This window comes from Anas platyrhynchos, chromosome 4 (genome assembly GCF_047663525.1).
Source record: "Anas platyrhynchos isolate ZD024472 breed Pekin duck chromosome 4, IASCAAS_PekinDuck_T2T, whole genome shotgun sequence".
NCBI lineage: Eukaryota > Metazoa > Chordata > Aves > Anseriformes > Anatidae > Anas > Anas platyrhynchos.
In genome coordinates this window covers 7,643,395-7,663,926 of record NC_092590.1, presented here as the reverse complement: position 1 = coordinate 7,663,926, position 20,532 = coordinate 7,643,395, and the positions used below count along the sequence as shown (strand labels likewise).

General features: G+C 35.7%; 1 protein-coding gene across 2 annotated transcripts in view; it reads left to right on the top strand.

Annotated features, from left to right (window-relative positions):
* Positions 1-20,532, top strand: part of SEC24B (SEC24 homolog B, COPII coat complex component) — a 43,285-nt gene that overhangs the window by 17,452 nt on the left and 5,301 nt on the right. The window contains exons 4-20 of one of the 2 annotated variants that reach the window (XM_027456238.3): positions 166-270; positions 4,152-4,232; positions 6,722-6,906; positions 8,423-8,607; positions 9,753-9,855; positions 10,766-10,892; positions 11,467-11,576; positions 12,556-12,668; positions 13,778-13,896; positions 14,245-14,300; positions 14,604-14,810; positions 15,419-15,542; positions 16,173-16,331; positions 16,794-16,967; positions 17,615-17,725; positions 18,450-18,625; positions 20,281-20,418. In XM_027456238.3, the coding sequence (XP_027312039.3) occupies positions 166-270; positions 4,152-4,232; positions 6,722-6,906; positions 8,423-8,607; positions 9,753-9,855; positions 10,766-10,892; positions 11,467-11,576; positions 12,556-12,668; positions 13,778-13,896; positions 14,245-14,300; positions 14,604-14,810; positions 15,419-15,542; positions 16,173-16,331; positions 16,794-16,967; positions 17,615-17,725; positions 18,450-18,625; positions 20,281-20,418 (2,273 nt within the window). The remainder of the gene's footprint in view (positions 1-165; positions 271-4,151; positions 4,233-6,721; positions 6,907-8,422; positions 8,608-9,752; positions 9,856-10,765; positions 10,893-11,466; positions 11,577-12,555; positions 12,669-13,777; positions 13,897-14,244; positions 14,301-14,603; positions 14,811-15,418; positions 15,543-16,172; positions 16,332-16,793; positions 16,968-17,614; positions 17,726-18,449; positions 18,626-20,280; positions 20,419-20,532) is intronic. The other variant, XM_072036918.1, reaches the window with a different exon arrangement.

The window sequence follows — 20,532 nt, the reverse complement described above, 5'->3', positions numbered from 1 at the left end:
GGTCTGGTGCTGTAGATGGTCAAGGGTTGTAGAATTAACTATCTGCATGTTGGGATTTTCGCTGGAATGGCTGGTTTCTCTCACTTTTAATGCAATGATTTGTGACTTTTGTTTTTCATCTTTCCTGTCTGTCTGACTCTTATGTTTGTGCTTTCCACTTCACAGGCATGCAGTATGGTGGATATGTTAATAATCAAGCTAGCTCTGCACCAGCTCCCTTGTCATCAAGTTCAGATGATGAGGAAGAGGATGAGGAGGATGAGGAAGCAGGTTGGCTTTAGCTTTACACCAGTATCTTGTTCTCTTCCTACTCAAGTTTTGTTCCATATTTCCATCCTCTGAAGTTATTTTTCCTCCATTAAGGTAGAAAGTTGCTCTGACTCATCACGTATCAAATTAACTAGAAATTTTCCAAATGTTACTAGTAGAGTAAACAAAAAGGGGTTCAGCAGTGGCCATCAAATGTTTTGGTGTGTTTTTTGTCATATTAATATCAGATGTTTTATGTATCTCATAATATTCACAACCTAAAAGACTCCCTGAGTTCTACCATTTCCATTTGCAGTAGGCTTTAAACTCTTAAGCAAATATACCAAGCCATAGAGGTACAGACTGATAATTGTTTGTTTTACAAATTAATCAACTACATGCCATTTTTATCATTACATTAAACAGTGTTTACCTGGCTTCCCATTCTATATATGGAGAAGTCTTATAATTAAGGTAGTAAATACTGGAAGGTGATAAGTATGTTTATTTTAAGGCAGTGAATTCATTTGTGCTGCTTTTCTTCCTCCTCCTATGGCACATCTCTGCAATTCAGGAAGATTAAGTTTTATCCTGCTTGCTTTGCGGGGAAATTAATAAGTGCATTTCATGTTTTTAAGAAGCAGTTTGTCCTGCTTGATTGAAATGTCATGTTCTTGGCTGCAAGGATTCTGTCTGTATTTGTCAAAATTTCCTGGTTTTAAAAACTAGCTCAGTGCCTCTTGCTACCATAGTTTCTTGAGTTGTGTTGGGGTTTTTGTTTTTTTCTTCTGACTAATGCAAAACAAAGTTTGCTTTGGCAGTTTTGATGCAGCTGCTGTTTGGACCAGTTCTTCAGAATAGGTTAAAAGAACTGGGAGAGTTGTGGTTTTTTGGTCTCTTTCTTTTTTTTCTTGCAGGGCTCCCTAGTGAGTTTTCTGCAGATAAGTATCTTTGTCTAATCTCATCCCAAGGCTTCTGTCAAAGGAGATGTCCAATTTTTGTCAGCTGCAACCTTTTTCTCCTTATGTTGTTCCCTAAACTTACCAGAGACAGTTTGCATGCTTTCTGCCACCTGTATTTCTCAAGTTCTGTGCTTCTGCTAAAGTCCTAGCCTTTGAGCTACTGTTGTAGTTGAATTTCTTATGCAAAAGAATGAAAGGGCACCCAGGCAGCCCATAAACTTCCTGGTTTATGCCCAATCACCAGGGGTGAATGTAAATCCTAACAGATTTCTAGCTCAGGATATGCAAGTGGTTTTATGAAGAACAGGTGTTGTACATCTGGTTGTCTGTTTACACAGCTCCTCAAAGCTTTATTTTTTTTTAGTAGTTACATCTCTGACTACATTGCAAAACAGTTGAACAAACTGTGTAAAAGTGTAAGTCATATTGATGTAAATAATTACATCATCCTAAAAGTATTTTATAAGCATTGTTTCTGTCTAGTCAGTTTTCTATTTTATTTTTTTCCTTTTTAAACCTTTTCTTTCCCCTTTTTCCTAATGCGTTCTCTTGCTTGGTGCTTACAGTACTAAAGCAAATTGACAGCTGTCATCGTTTCATTTAAGCAAAGGACAACTGTTTCATTTTGTGGAAATTCCTGTGTTTTTTGTCAAAGAAGAATCAGTGAGATTTCAGATATGTGTGGCCAGCTTAGAGTCTGAACCTAGTGTGCAGGAAACTGCAGAACTCATTGTTTTTGTAGACAACCAGATATTCACCAGGAGAAAAAGGAATGGGGCATAACATAATTCTTGTAGGCATCAGTGCCTTAAGAAAATAGAATAACCATGAGAAGGAAAGGCCTTACGTGTAAGGTCTTCAGTAAGTATATAGGATGCTCAGTAAGAATTCATGTTATTTCGTTAAGCAGACCTTTTTATGTTTTGAAGTATCTGAAATTTTGCTTTGAATACAACTTATCTGTACGTTAAAAATGAGGCTTTTTTGTTTGTTCATTTTTTTAGTAGAAATATGACTAAGCTGATGAATTTTAGCATGCATTTGAAATATTTCTACTTCTGCATATTTGCCAGATTATGCTGGAACTCTTACCTGTTCCAGCAGGACTTGAAGTATATAATATTTCCTTTTTAGTAAGTCATTGTGTCATTAATATCTTGCTAGGGAAAAGAATAAACTAATTTTACATGGAGTTGTGTTAGAGATGGGTAAGATTTTATGAATACAATTTATTGTGGAGAAAACTGTATCCAGTGACACAATAGTTAAATCAGAAAGCTTGAACTAGTCTCAGCTGTTCCAAGCTGTGCATGTATCCTTCTGGTATTTTTTGGAAATGCAGAAAAATTCTTCTGGTCAGATGAAAACAATTAGTTGGAAACTCTTAAATCTTGATCTTGTTGACCTAGTAAAACTGTATTTTGGCTTTTCAGTAGTAGGACTTTCCAAACCTAGAAAAGCCATGTTCTTACTCATGATAGAGCACAAAATAATGCATCCTGTTTCTTTCACTTCATAGAATAAATATTAATAAATAAATAAATATTGCATTTACGTTAATTTATAAAGCTCAAAACCCAAGGGAAATTTGAGGGTTTGGGGGATACAGGACTGGAAACTGATGTATAAGTTTCACAGTGTTATTTTATATATATGTGTTTTTGTTGTTTGTTTGTTTGTTTTTTTAACATAAAATCTATCGTTAATTTTTGGACCTGTTTTTCTATTTCTTACCTGAACGCTTTAAAGACAACATGCTCAAAAATATTCTATACGGTCATAATGTTGCCTTGATATTAATAATGTTTCCTAGATTTCAGTGATGTTATATTCACGCAGCTGCAGGAGCATCTTTACTTGGAAACATCAGTTGAGGGGGGATTGAGTCTCAAGTGTTTGGCCACTGAAGTGTTTCACTTGAAATAGTTTTGGCTTCACAAAGGGATATGTGGTCACGGTTGATCCTTCTGAGTAGAGCAGTGTCAGCATCTCTCCTCTGCATCTGTTCTGCTTGTCTTGCCACAAAAGTTATTTTATTTTATTTTTAATTCTGACGTATTATTTCATTTCTGTTAAATTTCATGGCCTGTTTTTGTTAAGGAGCACATATATTTCATCTCCTTAGCCCTTTTTCTTTGGAAATGAACATAAAATGGCACCAGTAGAAATATTTTAAAATATATTTTCATGTAATGTTTTACAGTCAGATATTCAGAATATGTGCATAGGGTAAACTATGAATTAAGCATCAGCAGTCCCTCCAGAACCAATCAGCATGTGCTCGTCCATCTCCTCTTTATAATTTTGACTAGTTATTTTCATTACTTCAACCCAGGTACTTCTTATGTAGTTACTTTTGGCTGTACCAGACTTGCTCATTCAATTTCAGTAGAAATTAGCTTTACATCAAAACCAAAAGAAGCTCTGAATAACAACAGTAGAGAAAGGAAGAAAGAATTAAATGCATCCGTTTTGCGTGGAGTGGGAATGGTATGTGATTGTTCTGAAGGCAACAGGAATCTTGTGTCATGAAGGAAATCATGACAGAGACTAGTTTAACAATGTCATATGCTAATTCATTTCACATAGTCTAGAAACACGTGATAATTTATTAGAATTTTTTTTGTTTGCTTCAAGGAACAACTTTTTTTCATTGCTTTTGTCCTCCCATTTTTCTTTCTTTTGATGTTTGGTGTATGTGTGCTTGCTTAATACCATGCTGATTGTTTATCTCTTTTTTATTTTTACCCTCTCCTTTTTGCAGTGATAATTGCTTTCAAGTCATAGGGCTGAAGTGGTCTTCCCTTTTTCTTTTCTCCCCCAGAATCTTTCTTCAGTTTCTTATATAATTTTTTTTGAAAATATCTTGGTCTTTCTTTAAATTTTTTTCAAAAATGTGCTGTTTCTGAGTCACCTAACTTTATTTTTTTCCCTCTCTAGCAATTGATAGTTCTTCTACTACTAGCAGTGCCTCTCCTGTTCTGAACAATTATGATGCCCTGGAAGGAGGTGGCTATCCAGGTGAGCTGTTTGTTGTTGCATGTCAATTTTGAATTGTTTGTTTAAATTGACTTAAATGTTTGCTATGATTTTTTTCCTGATTTTGATGTCGATTATTATTAATTAACAAACAGTTTAGAGGAGTTGCCTTTCACCTATGAGTGGAAGGGTGCAAATCATCAGAGAGAACCAAGTTTGCTTTTTAAAATCTCACAGTGTTAACGCTAAAGTTGGACAAATGATTTAATAAAACCTCCCTGTATCCTAAGTCATACTTTCTGTTGTAATATTGAGGGTAGTGCCAAAAGTATGCTCTGTGTGAAAGCAGGTATCTTTCTCTAGATTATGCTGTTTGCCTGATTGTGTTGGCATCAGTAGCTGATAGTAGTTGACACATGCCACTGACGTTTTGAGAGACCAAAGATAACAGTTTGCAGAGATGCTTGGATCAGGTTATTTTCTTCTATTTTTTTCTACATATAAAGAAAATGGGAAAAATATGGATGCTATGTCACTTATTTTTATCTCTAGAAATATCAGGAGTGTCAGGTTTATACTACGTGATCTTACTACCAGACTAACAGTCTTGAAATCTCCTATTGGGAATAGGTGGCAAAGATTCTGTTCCTGGTAGATATGTCAGTTAATATTCTAAATGATTGGATTAATTTTGGGCCTGTCTGCCTCTGGCATTGCTCTGACCTGGGAAAATGTCACAGTAGTTTGCTTAGGTGATGGGTTCCTCGTTAAAGTGAAGTCTGTCAAGATCTTGATGCCGCTGTCCATATAGGGTCTAGCTCTTGCAGTTAAAGGGCAGAAAAGGCATGGCTGCAGGATTATGAATTTTAATTTCTTAGCTACTAAGTAAGCTTCTTGGTCCTGCTGAAGGCATATTCTAAAAACAGCTTGTTCCTTGAGAGTAACAGGATCAGCTTTAAGAGATCCCCACCCCAACTGCCCAAGCCAAACCCAGTTTCTGAGAGGTTGGTTTCATGAGTGATCCACCTGCCACTCCCCTGCAGGTTTTACCAAGTCTGAATCCTTCTGAAACTTACCTTGTATTTGAAGGCATTCAGTTCTTGAGTATCACAGAATTGTCCAGGTTCGAAGAGACCTCTAGATCACGTAGTCCAACCTGTGACCTAACACTAACCAGTCCTCCAGTAAACCATATCTCTAAGCTCTACATCTAAACATCTTTTAAAACCCTCTTGGGATGGTGACTCCACCACTTCCTGGGGAGCCCATTCCAATGCCTCACAACCCTTTTGGTAAAGAAGTTCTTCCTAACATCCAACCTAAAACTCCCCTGGTGCAACTTAAGCCCATTCCCCCTCGTCCTGTCAACAGGCACATGGGAGAACAAGCCAACCCCCACCTCGCTACAGCCTCCTTTGAGGTACCTCTACAGTGTGATAAGGTCGCCCCTGAGCCTCCTTTTCTCCAGGCTGAACAAGCCCAGCTCCTTCAGCCGCTCCTCGTAGGACTTGCTCTCCAGGCCCCTCACCAGCTTTGTCGCCCTTCTCTGGACCCGCTCAAGCCCCTCCATGTCCTTCTTGTAGCGAGGGGCCCAAAACTGAACACAGTACTCGAGGTGCGGCCTCACCAGAGCCGAGTACAGGGGGACGATCACCTCCCTAGCCCTGCTGGCCACACTGCTTCTGATACAAGCCAGGATGCCGTTGGCCTTCTTGGCCACCTGAGCACACTGCTGGCTCATATTCAGCCGACTGTCCACCATCACTCCCAGGTCCTTCTCTGCCTGGCAGCTCTCCAACCACTCATCCCCCAGCCTGTAGCTCTGCTTTGGATTATTGCGCCCCAGGTGCAGGAGTAGTTCTGTCTCTTTACAGCTGTTGGATTCTCTATGATTTGAGGACTATATGTTGCTTCAGTTTAATCTTTAACAACAGTGAGACCAAACTGCTGCAGGGATATACTTGAGTTACTTCAAGAAAGGAACTCTCTCTACATTTAGAGAAAGTTCTTTCATGTCAACCTTATGTTTTAAAAGTATTCAAAAGTGCCTAGAGAGACTGAGCATGAATAGTCTCTTCTGCAATTTATGTCAAGGGTAAATCTTGGAATATAATGTAGTTACAACAAGTGGGGTTGGACTTCTTATATGTATATATACTTCTTACTTTCCAGTTTTTTTAATTATTTTTACGTTTTTTACATATTTACTTTTCAGCTGCGATGCTTTTTTGAAAGCTGTGGGTTTGTTTTGTTTTGGTAGAACAGTATTTTGAAGTTTATCTTAATAAACATATAAGTCTATGGTTATCTTCCCAAGTATACCCTCCTTATCAGCATCAGCTCCAGTACTCTTACTTGCTAATGGCTTATAATTTTTTATATGGTCAATAAAGATTAAGAAAATCTTGATGGATAATGCAAAAAATTATAGGTGGAAAAAGCGTTGCTTGTTAAGCATTCAGGAGTTTACATAGAAACTAAGAAAAAGAAAGTATATTGAATATCTGTGGGATTTTTTTTTGTCCTTCCAGAGACACGTTCTGTGACCAGCAGCCCAGTTCCTGCTCCACCAACCCCCCAGACATCAAAAACTTCCAAGCCCTTTGGTTATGGATATCCAGCACTGCAGCCTGGCTACCAAAATACAGCGTCACCTACTCCTGTGCAGCAGCCCAGTAATCCAGGCCACCATCCTGGCTTTCAGCATTATCCACAGGTTCATATTTTTATTTTAAAAGTTACTTGATGAAGTAGTGAAAAGTCTTTTTCAAGTGTTATTTTTACAGCTTCTGGACCAATAAATGTTGGCTATAGTGCTCATGTCATAGCACTAGTGTTAACTTCTTACTAGAAGGCTTCTGAAGTAAGATTTTAAGTGTATCTCCAAATAATCAGGCTTAGCCAGTTTGCTTTACTGGTTTTTGATAGCAGTCACAGTTTAAGGTTTATTGTTTTAAAGACCTGTCCTTTACTGATAGGAAACTGTTCAGAAGTGTCTTATGAAGTTCCTTATCACCTAGCACACATTTGCTCATAGCAGTACCCCTGGTGTAGAAAACAAAACCTTCTGTTTTTTATATCCCGCTCTTTCTAAAATAAGGCCCAGCAAGCAAACCCATCAAAACTACTGCTGTACATGATCAGAATTCCTTATTGATCTGAGTGTAATACAATAAGGAAGTATGTAACAGTCAGAATTGAGGGCTTTCATTGTTATAAAGGTAATGTAAAATCTGACAAAGTATTTTTTTTTTATCCAGTTGAAAGAAATTATTCTGTTCACCATAGCTTTGTCTACCTATTTTTGTCCTTTTTTTTTTTTTTCTGATTTCAGGGATAAATGGCACTAACTTGAGTACTGGCAGGTGTTAATTTGGAACGCTTTACAGCTTAGCGATCTCTTTAAAGCTGTGTTAATCATCTTTATTTATGATAGCATTCTTTGAATTCAAATACTATGTATAATGAATCTGAAATTGTTTTAAATTGACAACTCAAAGCTTAACCTAGTTTTGAGCTCCTAAGCTTGCAACAGCTTTGTAATGTTCTTTCATAGAACCAGCGAGGCTTATGATGAAGTCCAAGACCTCTCTTTTATTGAGGAGACATAATGAGAAGGAGGCATCTTAATTGCAGATTCCAACCACGTAGCAGGTGGATGATAGTGAAGATGCAGCTAAGTTGTTTTCCAGAGTGTGCTGTTAAAGAACAAAAAATTGCTAGGTGCGACAGGTGAAATTCCAGTTGGACTTAAAAAGTGCAAATTCCTCAGAGTGTGCTTTTTTTGCTGTGACATCTTCTGTCCCTGGGGACTTTAAAAATTTGCCTCGTCGAGGCTATGAGCAACCTGATCTGACTTTGAAGGTAGCCTTGCATGAGCACTGCCAGCTCATGTCAACCTCTGCATCCACCAGAACCCCCAGTCCTTCTCTGCAGAGCTGCTCTCAATGAATTCTTCTCCCAATCTGTGCTCATGTCTAGAATTGCCCTAACCCAGATGCAACCCTGGTGTTTGGATTTGTTGAACCTCATGCAGTTCATATGGGCCCACTTCTCCAGCTTCTCCAGGTCCTTTGGGTGGCTTCCCTTCCTTCTGTTCTATCAACTGCACCACTCAGCTTGGTGTCATCTGCAAACTTGCTGAGGGTGCTCTCGATCCCACTGTCTATGTCATAAGTTCTATAAACATGATTGTATATTTATGATTTGCAATGCTCTTGCTTTTTTTTCAGCAATATCCAGGTGTGAACCAGCTGTCCTCTTCCTTAGGAGGGTTAAGTCTACAGCATTCTCAGCAGCCAGAAGGCTTGAGACCAGTAAACCTTACACAAGACAGGAATATTTTGCCTGTATCTTCAGTTCCAGCTCCTGTGCCTAACTTGAATTCTGATCTTAGGAAATTAAACTGCAGTCCAGAGTAAGTATAGTATGTCTAGAACTATGTTCAGTCACTATTAATTATTTAAACCATCAAAAAATATGTAAACATGCTCCTAATTTGAAATGTTAAAGTTAATATAATCCTACTCATTTGAAAATAAGTAATCCTCTGCATCCTTATGCAAAACTTGAAGTTATCCATATGTCAGAATACTTTATATGCAGTGCGAGTATAGTTCACTTACTAAAAAATTAAGAAACCTGCTAAATCTTCATCTTGTTTTGTCCATCTAAAAAAAATCTGCTAATAAACACTTTCATGTTATGCAGTACATTTCATGGAATATTTTTATAATATTGCATAGGATTTTGTTCCAGAAAACTATGATGATCATGCCTTAATATACTAAATAAACTGTGAGTATGTTCTATCACCATCATACTGTAATTACGATGAATACTTTCACCTCTAATTATTATTAATCTGCTTTCCCAAGTCCAGTGCAGCTAGGTACAGCGAAAATTGCTCTCCCACAAAGATCTTAATTCTAACTAAAAAATAAATATCCGTTGCCCTGGATTAACTCAGGTGACTGCCATATTGACAGTGCATGGTCCCACCAGAAAACAGGAGGCACAGCTGGGTGCCTCAAAATCAATCTGAGGCATTTAACACTTTGGACTGTGCTATTGATGCCTTGGGTTTCTTTAGTGCCTTTTCTTTTTTTAGCTTGAAGTCAATCCTGCTCTTTACATACATAAATAAAAATAAAAGGCTATGACTCTTTCAGTATTTGAGCTTCTTTTCTACCATTTTCTTATATAAATTTTACTTTCTGAGAACTAGTAAATTTTGTATTTCTCCTTTAGTTCTTTACTTCATTTAAAAAAAAATCTTCAGGATGAATAAAAGCTGTCGTTTTAAATTGAGCATTGTACCTAAAGCAGTTTTTTCCTTTGTTTTAAGCTTGTTTTTCTGTATTTGCATTGCTGAAATTGGGGATTTTTTTTGATTCTTCAGGAGGATTTTTTAATCATTTTCCATAACTTTTGTGTATCTTTAAATCAGTTTAATTAAATATGTGGTTTCTTAAATGTCAAAGTTCTTTAAAATCAGGTGTTAATATGACGTTTTTAGCATCTTTTGAAAGTTTTCAACTAAGTGTTTTTATTTCTTTTCAGTTCATTTCGATGTACGCTGACAAATATTCCACAGACACAGGCTTTATTAAACAAAGCTAAGCTTCCATTGGGTTTGTTGCTACATCCCTTCAGAGACTTAACGGTAAAGTAGCTTACTTTTTAAAAAATATATATGCGCATCAAATATATATATATGTATATATATGTCCCGTTTTGTTTTAGACAGAAGAAAATGTAATGAAGTATAATAACTAAATTTAGCAATTCCAAAAAAAAAAAAAACAAAGTTTGCAAATTAAAAATGAGGCAAAAGAAAGCTTGCAATTGCTACCTCACTGAACTTTGTAAAGGCTTTAGACATGCCTGTCCTTACATTTTTTTTTTTTTTCTTGGAATGACTAACCAAGATTTGCTTGGTAGTAGTTCTATGGAGCTCTGAATTAAAGTTTTGATTGTTGGACTCAGAACTGTCGTATACCTCTTAAAAAGGTGTTTACTTTGCTCTCTTGAAAAGAGGTGCTAATGGGACTATTACTAGCATGATAATTGCTGTCAATAGAATCTGAGCACAATATATGATTGAAGCCTTGTTCAGAACTCTTAATCCACTCTTTCCCATCTAGTTTGTTTATAATTATTTAAAAGGTGAATATCTATCTAGTGCAACCTTTTTTTTTCCATATCCCGTGTGTTCTTTGACATGTAAGGTTTGCTGTCTAGCAATGTTAGTCAAACAGTCATCCTGTCTTTGATAATTTCTCTTACCATAGTAGCCATGTTATCATAACTGTGTAATTTGATTTCATTAAAGATTTTATTGCATTGAGGATTAATGAGGTTGGATTAAGATAATTTTAAGTATTACTTATGATTTTAAAGGGAATTTTTAATAGGCATTGTTATTGCTACATGAAAATGGTCAAAAAAAGATAGAATAAAAGATGATAGAGGATCTAGGCTTTTGAAGCTTGTACGCACTGTGCAGTGCAGTGATGTTCTCTGTAAAATGTATTACATTCCTTTTGTTACAGTTTTCCTTTGTTTCTTTTTAGCAATTACCAGTAATAACATCAAGCACGATAGTGAGATGCAGATCCTGCAGGACATATATCAACCCTTTTGTTTCTTTCATTGATCAAAGGAGGTGGAAATGCAATCTGTGCTACAGAGTTAATGATGGTAAGTTTTGTAAATGAGGATGCTTGCATTAATATCTCTTTCAAGTAATTGCATCATATCGGTCCATGGGGTACTCCAAGTGGAGGCTAGTAGAGCTCTTAATGTGTTTTTTGAGTATCTAGGTTTTAAGTCAGATATAGCATGCATTTCCTGAAGGAAAAGGTCTTTTTGCAATTCTGTGGGAGACAGAGAGGACGTAATCAAATTACACTGATTACTTCTGTAACAAAATGAACTTACTCCATCAACTGCTGTTGCAATATGCAAATGGTAGGATGATGACAGCTAATGTCTGCAATCTAAGCCAGATATTATCATAAGCAATCCAGATTGAAGCTTGTTGTGAAATACTCTTTGCATTTCTGTTTTAAATTTGGAGATACACTACTGCTGAAAACAAAGCTTTTTTCATTTCTAGCTATTTACCTTTGATGTTATGTGGGATACTTGAAATGTTATGTGTCCTTAATCTTAATTATTTTTCTTTAATTAATTGCAATGTCTGCATTACTTTAGATTCCATAATGGTTTTTGTTTGGTGGCAAACATAAATTTTGGAAACTTTTTTTTGTAGTTCCTGAAGAGTTTATGTATAATCCTCTGACACGATCTTATGGAGAGCCGCACAAACGTCCAGAGGTCCAAAATTCTACAGTGGAATTCATTGCTTCCTCTGACTACATGGTAAAAAAATAAATAAAAATTCTAATGGGGATTTTCCACAAAATTGCACATTAATATAAATACATTTGAAATTAACATGGCATATTACTTCAGTGGTACATATTAATTTTCCCATGAAGTTTCTGTAAGACCAAACAAAAGTTCATATTTGATTTTTGGCAAATGCATCTATTGAAAGATTTGTCAGTTAAAGGCAATTACAATGTATGTAGCTGTCCTGTGCAGTTTAACGTTGTATAGTCTGTTTTGAGTCTGATGCAAGCTAGTTTTTGGGTCTTTCCTACATTATTAAGAAGTTTTGAAAGACCGGTAATGAAATAATAAAAGAATTAAGTTGGGTTCAATTTTTTTAGTTAGTAATCTCACAAACATGATCCTAACTAGGAATCAGCCTTTAATTGCTGTGGTAGTATCCTAGTTAGAAGGATAAACAAGGCTTGGAAAGAGGTCCTGTTCACAATGACACTATAACCACAGCAAAAATAAATTGTTCTCTTAAATTAGAATTGGAACAGGGTAGCCAAAATGTTTGGAAGTGAATAAATACAGCTTCTTACATGGTTGTAAAAAGGTTGTAGGTAGAATATTGCAACTCAGATTAATGGATAGCGTTGTCCACATTCGGAAAGAATAGTTTTGAAGAGCATATTCTGTATCTGACATTAAAAACAACAACAACAAAAAACCTGTTTGAGTTCACTGTTGGAAGGAGAGACTGAAATATCCGATTTCCACTCAGAAGCGTAACTTGTGCTTATTGCAAATGGGGTTTATTAACCGCTGAGAATTGTGTTCAAATCTATTCACATGACTGTTAGTTGTTTAATTTCATTTTATTGCATGATGTGTAGTTTGTATTATTCTAAGTATTCCCTTTGCCCACTTCCCTTTCTAATGACTAAACACTTTTACTATTTCTTTTAATATGATTTTTGAATTATTTTACTTTATTTTTTGTTTGTTTGTTTTTACTTTGTAGCTTCGTCCTCCTCAGCCTGCGGTATATTTATTTGTTTTAGATGTCTCTCATAATGCAGTGGAGGCTGGATATTTGACAATACTCTGCAATTCATTGCTGGAAAACCTAGACAAGTAAGATTATAAATAACCTTTTCAAATTACCTAACAGGTGATTATGAACAATACTAACCTACAGTTTTGAAGAAAACTTGCATATAACATTTAAATGAGCTGTCTCTAAAGGACAGATGTTCTGTTGCACGAGATCCTGAAATGAAACTTACATATCTTAAAGCCAAGAACAATAATAATAATAAAATAAATAAAACAACCCAGCTGAGAGGCATCTTCCTTTTATGTGATTAAAGATGGATCTGCAAAGAATATTTAGCTGTAACTTGTAACAATGTGTTGATTCTACAAACATCTGAAGTGCTATTTTATGTTTAAGAACAACAAAAATTATTAAATTACAGCAATTAAATTCATCAGGTTTTGTGTGCTGAAGCAGCTGAGGTGCTGCTTGCTGGAATGCTGTGACCACTAGTGTGGACTACCTAGTTGAACTGTGTTGTCAGTTGGGTTTTTTAGTTCACAGTTACCTAGATCAACCAGTGCCACTTCCTGTATATTCCTCATTTTTGCACTGGAACAATATGTGTGGGATTTTTGTTGGTGCTTTTATGTTGAGGATTGATAAACTTCACTATGGTCATGTCTTTTGGAAACTGATTTTTCATCCTGTAGAGGATAAAAAGAGGATGAAACTATGAAAATTATTTTCTAAAAAGTTATGTTAGGAAATTTTCCTTTCTGATATCGACACCAGCATGTACATTTAATTCTTCTCTTACATTGATTATACATCATTTTTTGTTCAGAGTATTACTGGTATTTTGTTAACAGATTTTCAGAAGCATACTAATTTACTTTTTAGGAGAATTCATGAAATCTCATGCAAAGCCTACGCAAAAATCAGTATATCCAATTAACTTATATCCAGATGGCAAGAACCAACTTCTGCCTCTTACTTTTGTTGAAAGTCAAGGTTTTCAGCACTTCACAAGTCATATTTGCAGTCTACAAATTCTAGAAATCCCATTTAGTTTTTGTATCTGTGTTTTTAATGCTATATATAAAAAGATGGTCCACAGGATAACTAAATATTGCATTGTAGAGACACTGGATTTTGGTTTAGAGAAATTCGGGGCTTAATGGTTTGGTTTGTTCTAATGTTTCAGGCTGCCTGGAGACTCAAGAACGAGAATAGGGTTCATAACATTTGACAGCACTGTTCATTTTTACAACTTGCAAGAAGGTTTATCTCAGCCTCAGATGCTGATTGTTTCAGATATTGATGGTAAGTAACTACGTTTTTGAGAAGCTCCCTTTTTTTTTAAAATCCAATAAAAAGATTGTGTCTTACATGTTCTGGTATTAGGGTAATTTTATTAAAATGAGAGATAATATACTTTTCAAAAATAGTCATATACTTTTTGCAGAATAGTTGGTGTTTTAACAAGAGAAATTCAAATATTAATTTTTTATTTGAACAAAGCAAGCTTTGCTGAGACTGCTTTTTACTCTAATAGTTATCAGAAAAGTAGACCTTATTTAGTGCCACTTATATCTATGGGAAATGAGCTGTTATGTTCTATTTGAATGTTATTTTTTATTTATTAAAGTGTTTTTTCCCTTTTCCCTACAGATATTTTCCTTCCTACACCAGATAGTTTACTTGTAAATCTCCATGAAAGCAAAGAGGTATGACTACTCAAAATAGATCACAACATTGAAGCAGTTAAATATTCAAAATAGATTTAAAAAAAACAAAACACTTAATTCAAGACTATGTAATGTGTAATTCCAGTGTTACTTTTTAATGATAAAAATATTACACTTCGTTCAATGCAATGTAGTTTTAGAAGTTCTAACTGTTTTTTCCAATTTGTTTAAACTGAGCTGATGTATTTAGTACTGATTTGGTCATGGCACTACAGCTTTTTAGAAATAGCAGAAAAACTTAAGATTGTACATCTCATAAGAAACTTTCCATCTGTTTTGCAGCTGATAAAAGATCTGCTGAATGCATTCCCAAATATGTTCACCAATACACGAGAAACCCACAGCGCTTTGGGCCCTGCTCTACAGGCTGCATTTAAACTGATGTCTCCAACTGGAGGTCGGATATCTGTGTTTCAAACACAGTTACCATCCTTGGGTGCAGGGCTTTTGCATTCCAGAGAAGATCCCAATCAAAGGTCAAGCACAAAGGTATAAAAATTTCATTAATTATTCATCTCAGGAGCCTAGGGACTGGACGTTTGAGCCTAGGGACTTGCATCATCTACAGACCAACACTTGTTTTTTGTTTATAGCAGTTCGCTAACGTTTAAATGTTCAGTGTCTGTGCATGTATGATCACTAATTCATACATGCGTGTGTTTCTCAACAGCAAAACCTTTTTTTCTTGACAGCGAGAAGAAACTGCAGGTATCTTTTAACTCAATTCATTATCAAACGAGGCTTTGAATATATATTTATCATGTATGTATGGAACTGTACACCTAAAGCACGATTTATTATTATTTCTGGCGTTTTAAATGAAGTATCTAGTAAATGTTAGAGTTAACATGAATGTTTATTTGCATGAGAGTGTAAACCTTTTCGAAGGGAGTATTATACCTGCTTGTAAAGATGATCTAAAAGAATGTACAACATGAAATAATTTCTGCAGGTATTTTGAAATGCCTATAAAATTTTCCTTAAGTGAAACTTGCTTATGATACTTTGCTATTGAATGGTAAATCTGTTGTTTCTTAAATTCTTATGGAAGCACAATCACTATTTTAATTCTTTCTCATGTAACTTTTTCACCAAAGGTGGTCCAACATCTTGGTCCAGCTACAGATTTTTATAAGAAGTTGGCATTGGACTGTTCAGGCCAACAGATTGCTGTGGATTTGTTTCTCTTAAGTTCGCAATATTCTGATCTAGCTTCTCTTGGTAAGGAGTGCCTAATATATGTATTTATTCCTCCCAAAGTGTTGTCTGTCTTTGAAAAGCACAGGCTACTTCAGAAATTCTTTGATCTTGTAAGTCTTTATGCACTCTTGTAAATGCAGCTAATACTGCATAGGAATTGACTTCGAAGTTGATATCAGTAAAGAGCAGGTGTATTGGTTGGTGGTATCAAAGACAATTTATTCTGAGATTTCAGTTTTAAATGAGAAAGTTCTCTTCTGCTCAAGAATAGAAAACAGGAAGATGGCAGGAAATATGAAGTTTAATCATAGGAGGAGAACGCAGTTCTCACCTCTGAGTATAAATAGGATTTGTCTCTGCACGCACACTTAGTTTTATGCCTACGTCATTAAATATTCTTGCAAGCACTCTGTGCTACCCTTGGCAGCTAAGATAGGTTATTGAAGTAAGTTTATATTAAGGTAACTGTGTCTTGAAGTGACTTCTTAATGTCTTCAGTGGCCTGAGTCAAGGCCAGCTCTTGTCGTCTTACAGATGCAGTTCATATCAGGAAAAAGGTCAATATAGATGTGACTTGAAGAACATTGTACACAATCTTTATGTCCTGACCTCATGGTTTACCTTCTAACAACATCTTTTTTTCCTTCACAGCTTGCATGTCCAAATACTCTGCTGGGTGCATCTATTATTATCCATCTTTTCATCATATCCATAATCCTGCTCAGGCTGAGAAGTTGCAAAAAGACCTTAAAAGATATCTTACGAGGAAGATTGGTTTTGAGGCAGTTATGCGCATAAGATGCACAAAAGGTATATTGTAAACACTCTTACAAATGGAAAAACAGATGTAAACATGTTAACTGTCATTTTGAATGTGCTTAGTCTTCAACAAGATTACATTTCAGTCTGTTTCTGTCACTGAAGAATCAGATTTTTGTCACCTTTACATCAGGATGTGCTGGTAGCCTTTGCTATTTGGATATTAGTTGTGTGGTTTTTTTTGTTTCAGTTCTTAGTTAAGAATTCATTTCAACCAAGTTTAAGTGTGTAGTGTAAGAGTGTTGTTCAGTTTGGAGCGTTCAAAATTGAGTATGAAATGTATGGGATCACTCTGAAAGGTGTGGTGGTTCCTATAATTGATTCTGCTTAATATTTGGGATAAATATTTTTTTACTGTATTTTTAAAACATAAGGACTGTGGGCTTTAATTACTGAAGGAAGTTTTTCATGCTGTTACAACCTCATTGTCTGAATTTTTTCATCTGCTTCTAGGTCTTTCTATCCACACTTTTCATGGGAACTTTTTTGTACGATCTACTGATTTATTATCCCTTGCCAATGTCAATCCTGATGCTGGATTTGCAGTACAAATGTCCATTGAGGAAAGTCTTGCTGACACATCCTTGGTTTGTTTTCAAACAGCTCTTTTGTATACTTCCAGCAAAGGTAAATGCATTCAAATGAATTGAACACTATTTTTGTTTGGTTTGTTTTTAAGGAAATGTTTGTATAGCTATTTGCGCAGCCTTCTGTTGAACTTCATAACTTAGGGGAATCTTGTCAAAGTTAGGGAACCTGGTTAGCCATTAGTCACATAATATAAAACTTCATAAGCTCTATTTTGATGGAAAAATTGTATTTATCTCAATTTTACATAATCTTGTTCAACAACTTGACTTAAAAGGCATATCATTGTTATAAGCAGTAACATATTTGGCACTTAACTTATCCAGAATCACAGAGCTATGAAAGTGGTGGATACTACCAGGTGGGCATAAAGAATAGCAGCTACTTTCTGTTGTGGAAGATGCCACAAATTTTAGACTGTACTTCATCTGTACGGTCAAAAAAGCTTTGTGTGGACATTATAAAGTAGTTCATGTTATGAACCTGTGTTCGTTATTCAGTTGAATACTTGAGAGCTTTTCAGAATTTGAGACAGGACTGAGAAATGGTGTTACAGCAAACGCATGACTGGTGTGTTTTCACCAAGAGTGCATCTTGGACAAGAGAAGATGCACTGTAATGACTGCATTTGGATACTTCTTCCTACCAAGCAGTACTGTGTGATGATTTCTATGTATTTTTATTAGGTGAACGCCGAATTCGAGTGCACACACTTTGCTTGCCTGTAGTAAATTCGTTGGCTGATGTATATGCAGGAGCAGATGTACAAGCAGTTGTATGCCTCTTAGCAAACATGGGTGAGTTTCAAATGTCTTTTCACATGTTCTCTTTTAAAGTAGCAAATGAAGCCTGGCTATTCATTTTCTTGTTAGTTTTTGTGTGCTTTAAAAATAAAAAAGGAGATGGGGAGTACTGCTGACATCTCCGCTTTCTGTGTTAGTTCTCAGTGCTTTCAACCTGCCGTTGCTAGATTGAGGATTCTTGCTTACTCCCTACGCATGGGCCACAAGCGGAGGTTTCATAGATTGATCTCTGCTTGTGAATGTTATGGCTCCATGCAGGATTTTAGTGTGCGCCTTGTTGTATATTAGTAGTCAAATGAATTACAAGAAATGAACAGTACTTCTGGATCTTGTCTCAAATGCGCATTCAGTCCAGCAGGTGGCTTCCTCCAACCAAAAGGTTTGCAGCTTTTTCTTAGCAGAGAAAGATGGAACTGAAGTTGCACAAACTGTTATGCTGTGGAAATGATGAGAGAACATTATTTTTGTTTTTTTGTCACAAGAATTGTTGCAAATCATCTTGGATGTACAATAGCGAATAGTTTAATCAATAGCTAACCTACTTGCATAATACTTAAAACATGATGTGTACGTAGTCTTGGGTTCATACTACAGCTTAAATCAAGTGATAAAACGTCTACTTTTATTTTTTTAAGCATTGTAAAAGGAAGCTTCTGTATGGAAAATGGAATGAATGAGGTCAACTCTACTAACCTTTTCTATTCTTCTAATCCAACAGCGGTGGATCGCTCAGTTTCATCTAGTCTTGCAGATGCAAGAGATGCCTTAGTTAATGCTGTGGTAGACTCTTTGTCAGCGTACATGTCAACTGCCTCAAATCTGCAGCAGTCCATGCTGATAGCACCAAATTCCCTCAAGCTGTTTCCATTGTATGTTTTGGCTCTTCTCAAACAGGTATGTATAAGCTAGTAGTAGTGATGTTTGATTCATTGTTCCATTGGAGGAATTGAGCAATGTCTTTTCCTATAATTATCGAAATAGAGTTTTCCTTCTTGAACTTCCAGGACGGAAACAAAAAATGACCAAGCTTATTTTAACTGATGAGTGCCTGAATATTTTTTTTTGTTTTTGCTTGACTTTTTAAAATATATTTTGTTACTTGATGTTAAGTGAAAATCATAATGTATATTGTAGCAGCAATTCTTAAATTCTTTTGGCAACTAATTAAAGTTGCCGGGGGGGGGTTGTTGTAAGGCTCTTATTAGTACTTAATTTTATTTTGTGAAGAAAAATCATACAGTTTTCAGTGCACGTGTTTGTGTTTTCAGGTATTAAGAAGGAAAACTTAAATTCCATGGAAATGAAATGAAACATATTAAAGAAGCTAAAGTGAATAGTTTAAAGTTCATATAAAAGTAGTTAGCCTGTTTCCTACGGGCTCTTAAAGTCTCCCCTTTTCTAATAACTTGGAATCTGCTTTTTGATTTTTTTTAATATCTTTTGTGTTAACAAAAGTCATACTTAAGTATAATGAGAGTTTACTGCAGGGCTTTATCTTCAATAAATCTCATAGCTTCAAGATATTTAGTACTTGACAGTTGAGTGTTCATTTTTTCTTATTATAAACAAAGATTTATGTAAATTCTGTAAGAAATACGATCCTGATCATTTATTTTCATTTGGCTTTGTGATGATTTCAGTGCCTAATATACTGATTAGGACTTCTTAGCAGTCATGTAAGTAAAGCAAGTAATAGGGGGGAAAAAACAACCATGTTTAGTATCAGGAGAATCTGGGTAAAAGATAGCTTAGAGTAAGAGTTGCTGAGAAAATAAGTAATGTATAGAGGTTTTACCTTCATTAACAATAATAAGAAACTAAAACTGGAAAAAGAGGGCTTGCATACACAACTTTGGTTGGAGAGGTGAATTTGCACATTAGTTGTAGGAATATTCTCCATTCAATCAGAAGATGGTGCTTTCTCCATTGTGTTGTTACCGAGAGAATGGTCTTATTGGCTCCTTCTAGGGGAGAGCTGAAAGATTCAATAGGATGGAGAGTTATGAAATAAATCTTTATTCTATGAGAGCCTGGTTTCTGCTATAAGATACGGAAATATATTTTCATCCCAGAGCTTTTCCTTACCATTTCATCTTTGCTAATATAAAATCAGATTCCATCTTACTATCCACCTGAGTATCGTTTTTGAACCCTGCTGGGCTCTCGTCTTCCTGTGTCATTGTGTCAGTGAATTTCAAAGGCCAGTACCACTCATAAAGCATGAAAACGTGTAGTGCTGGTCCCACCACATTAACGTTTTACACAAAGTGGGGGATTTTTGTAAATCTTTCTTCTTTTTCATCAGTAAGAAGGGAGAATGGATAAAGTTTTGTAAGGTATTCAATTTGTATTTAATTAGGAATTTTTCTAGCATAGCGCACGTTTTTATAATAAATTGGGATTTTCTGATGTATCTAGGTAAGATGCATGTCTTTACAGAAGCTTTGTTATCTTTAACTGACAAGCCTCCGAAATAAGAAATACACTGTTCAGGTGTGACGTAAAATATAGGTTTCATGATTAACAATATATATTTTTTTCTTTAACAGAAAGCCTTTAGAACAGGCACTAGTACACGTTTGGATGATCGTGTGTATGCGATGTGCCAGATTAAGAGTCAGCCTCTCATTCACTTGATGAAAATGATACATCCCAACTTGTACAGAATAGACAAGCTAACTGAGGAGGTAATGTATGAAGCCTGTTTTGTAATATTTTCTAGTTTTAATAGTGTCGCTTAATGTGCTGCAGTAATTAATTTAAAACTTGTTACTGTAATGTAAACCGGGCTTTTTCCCTAA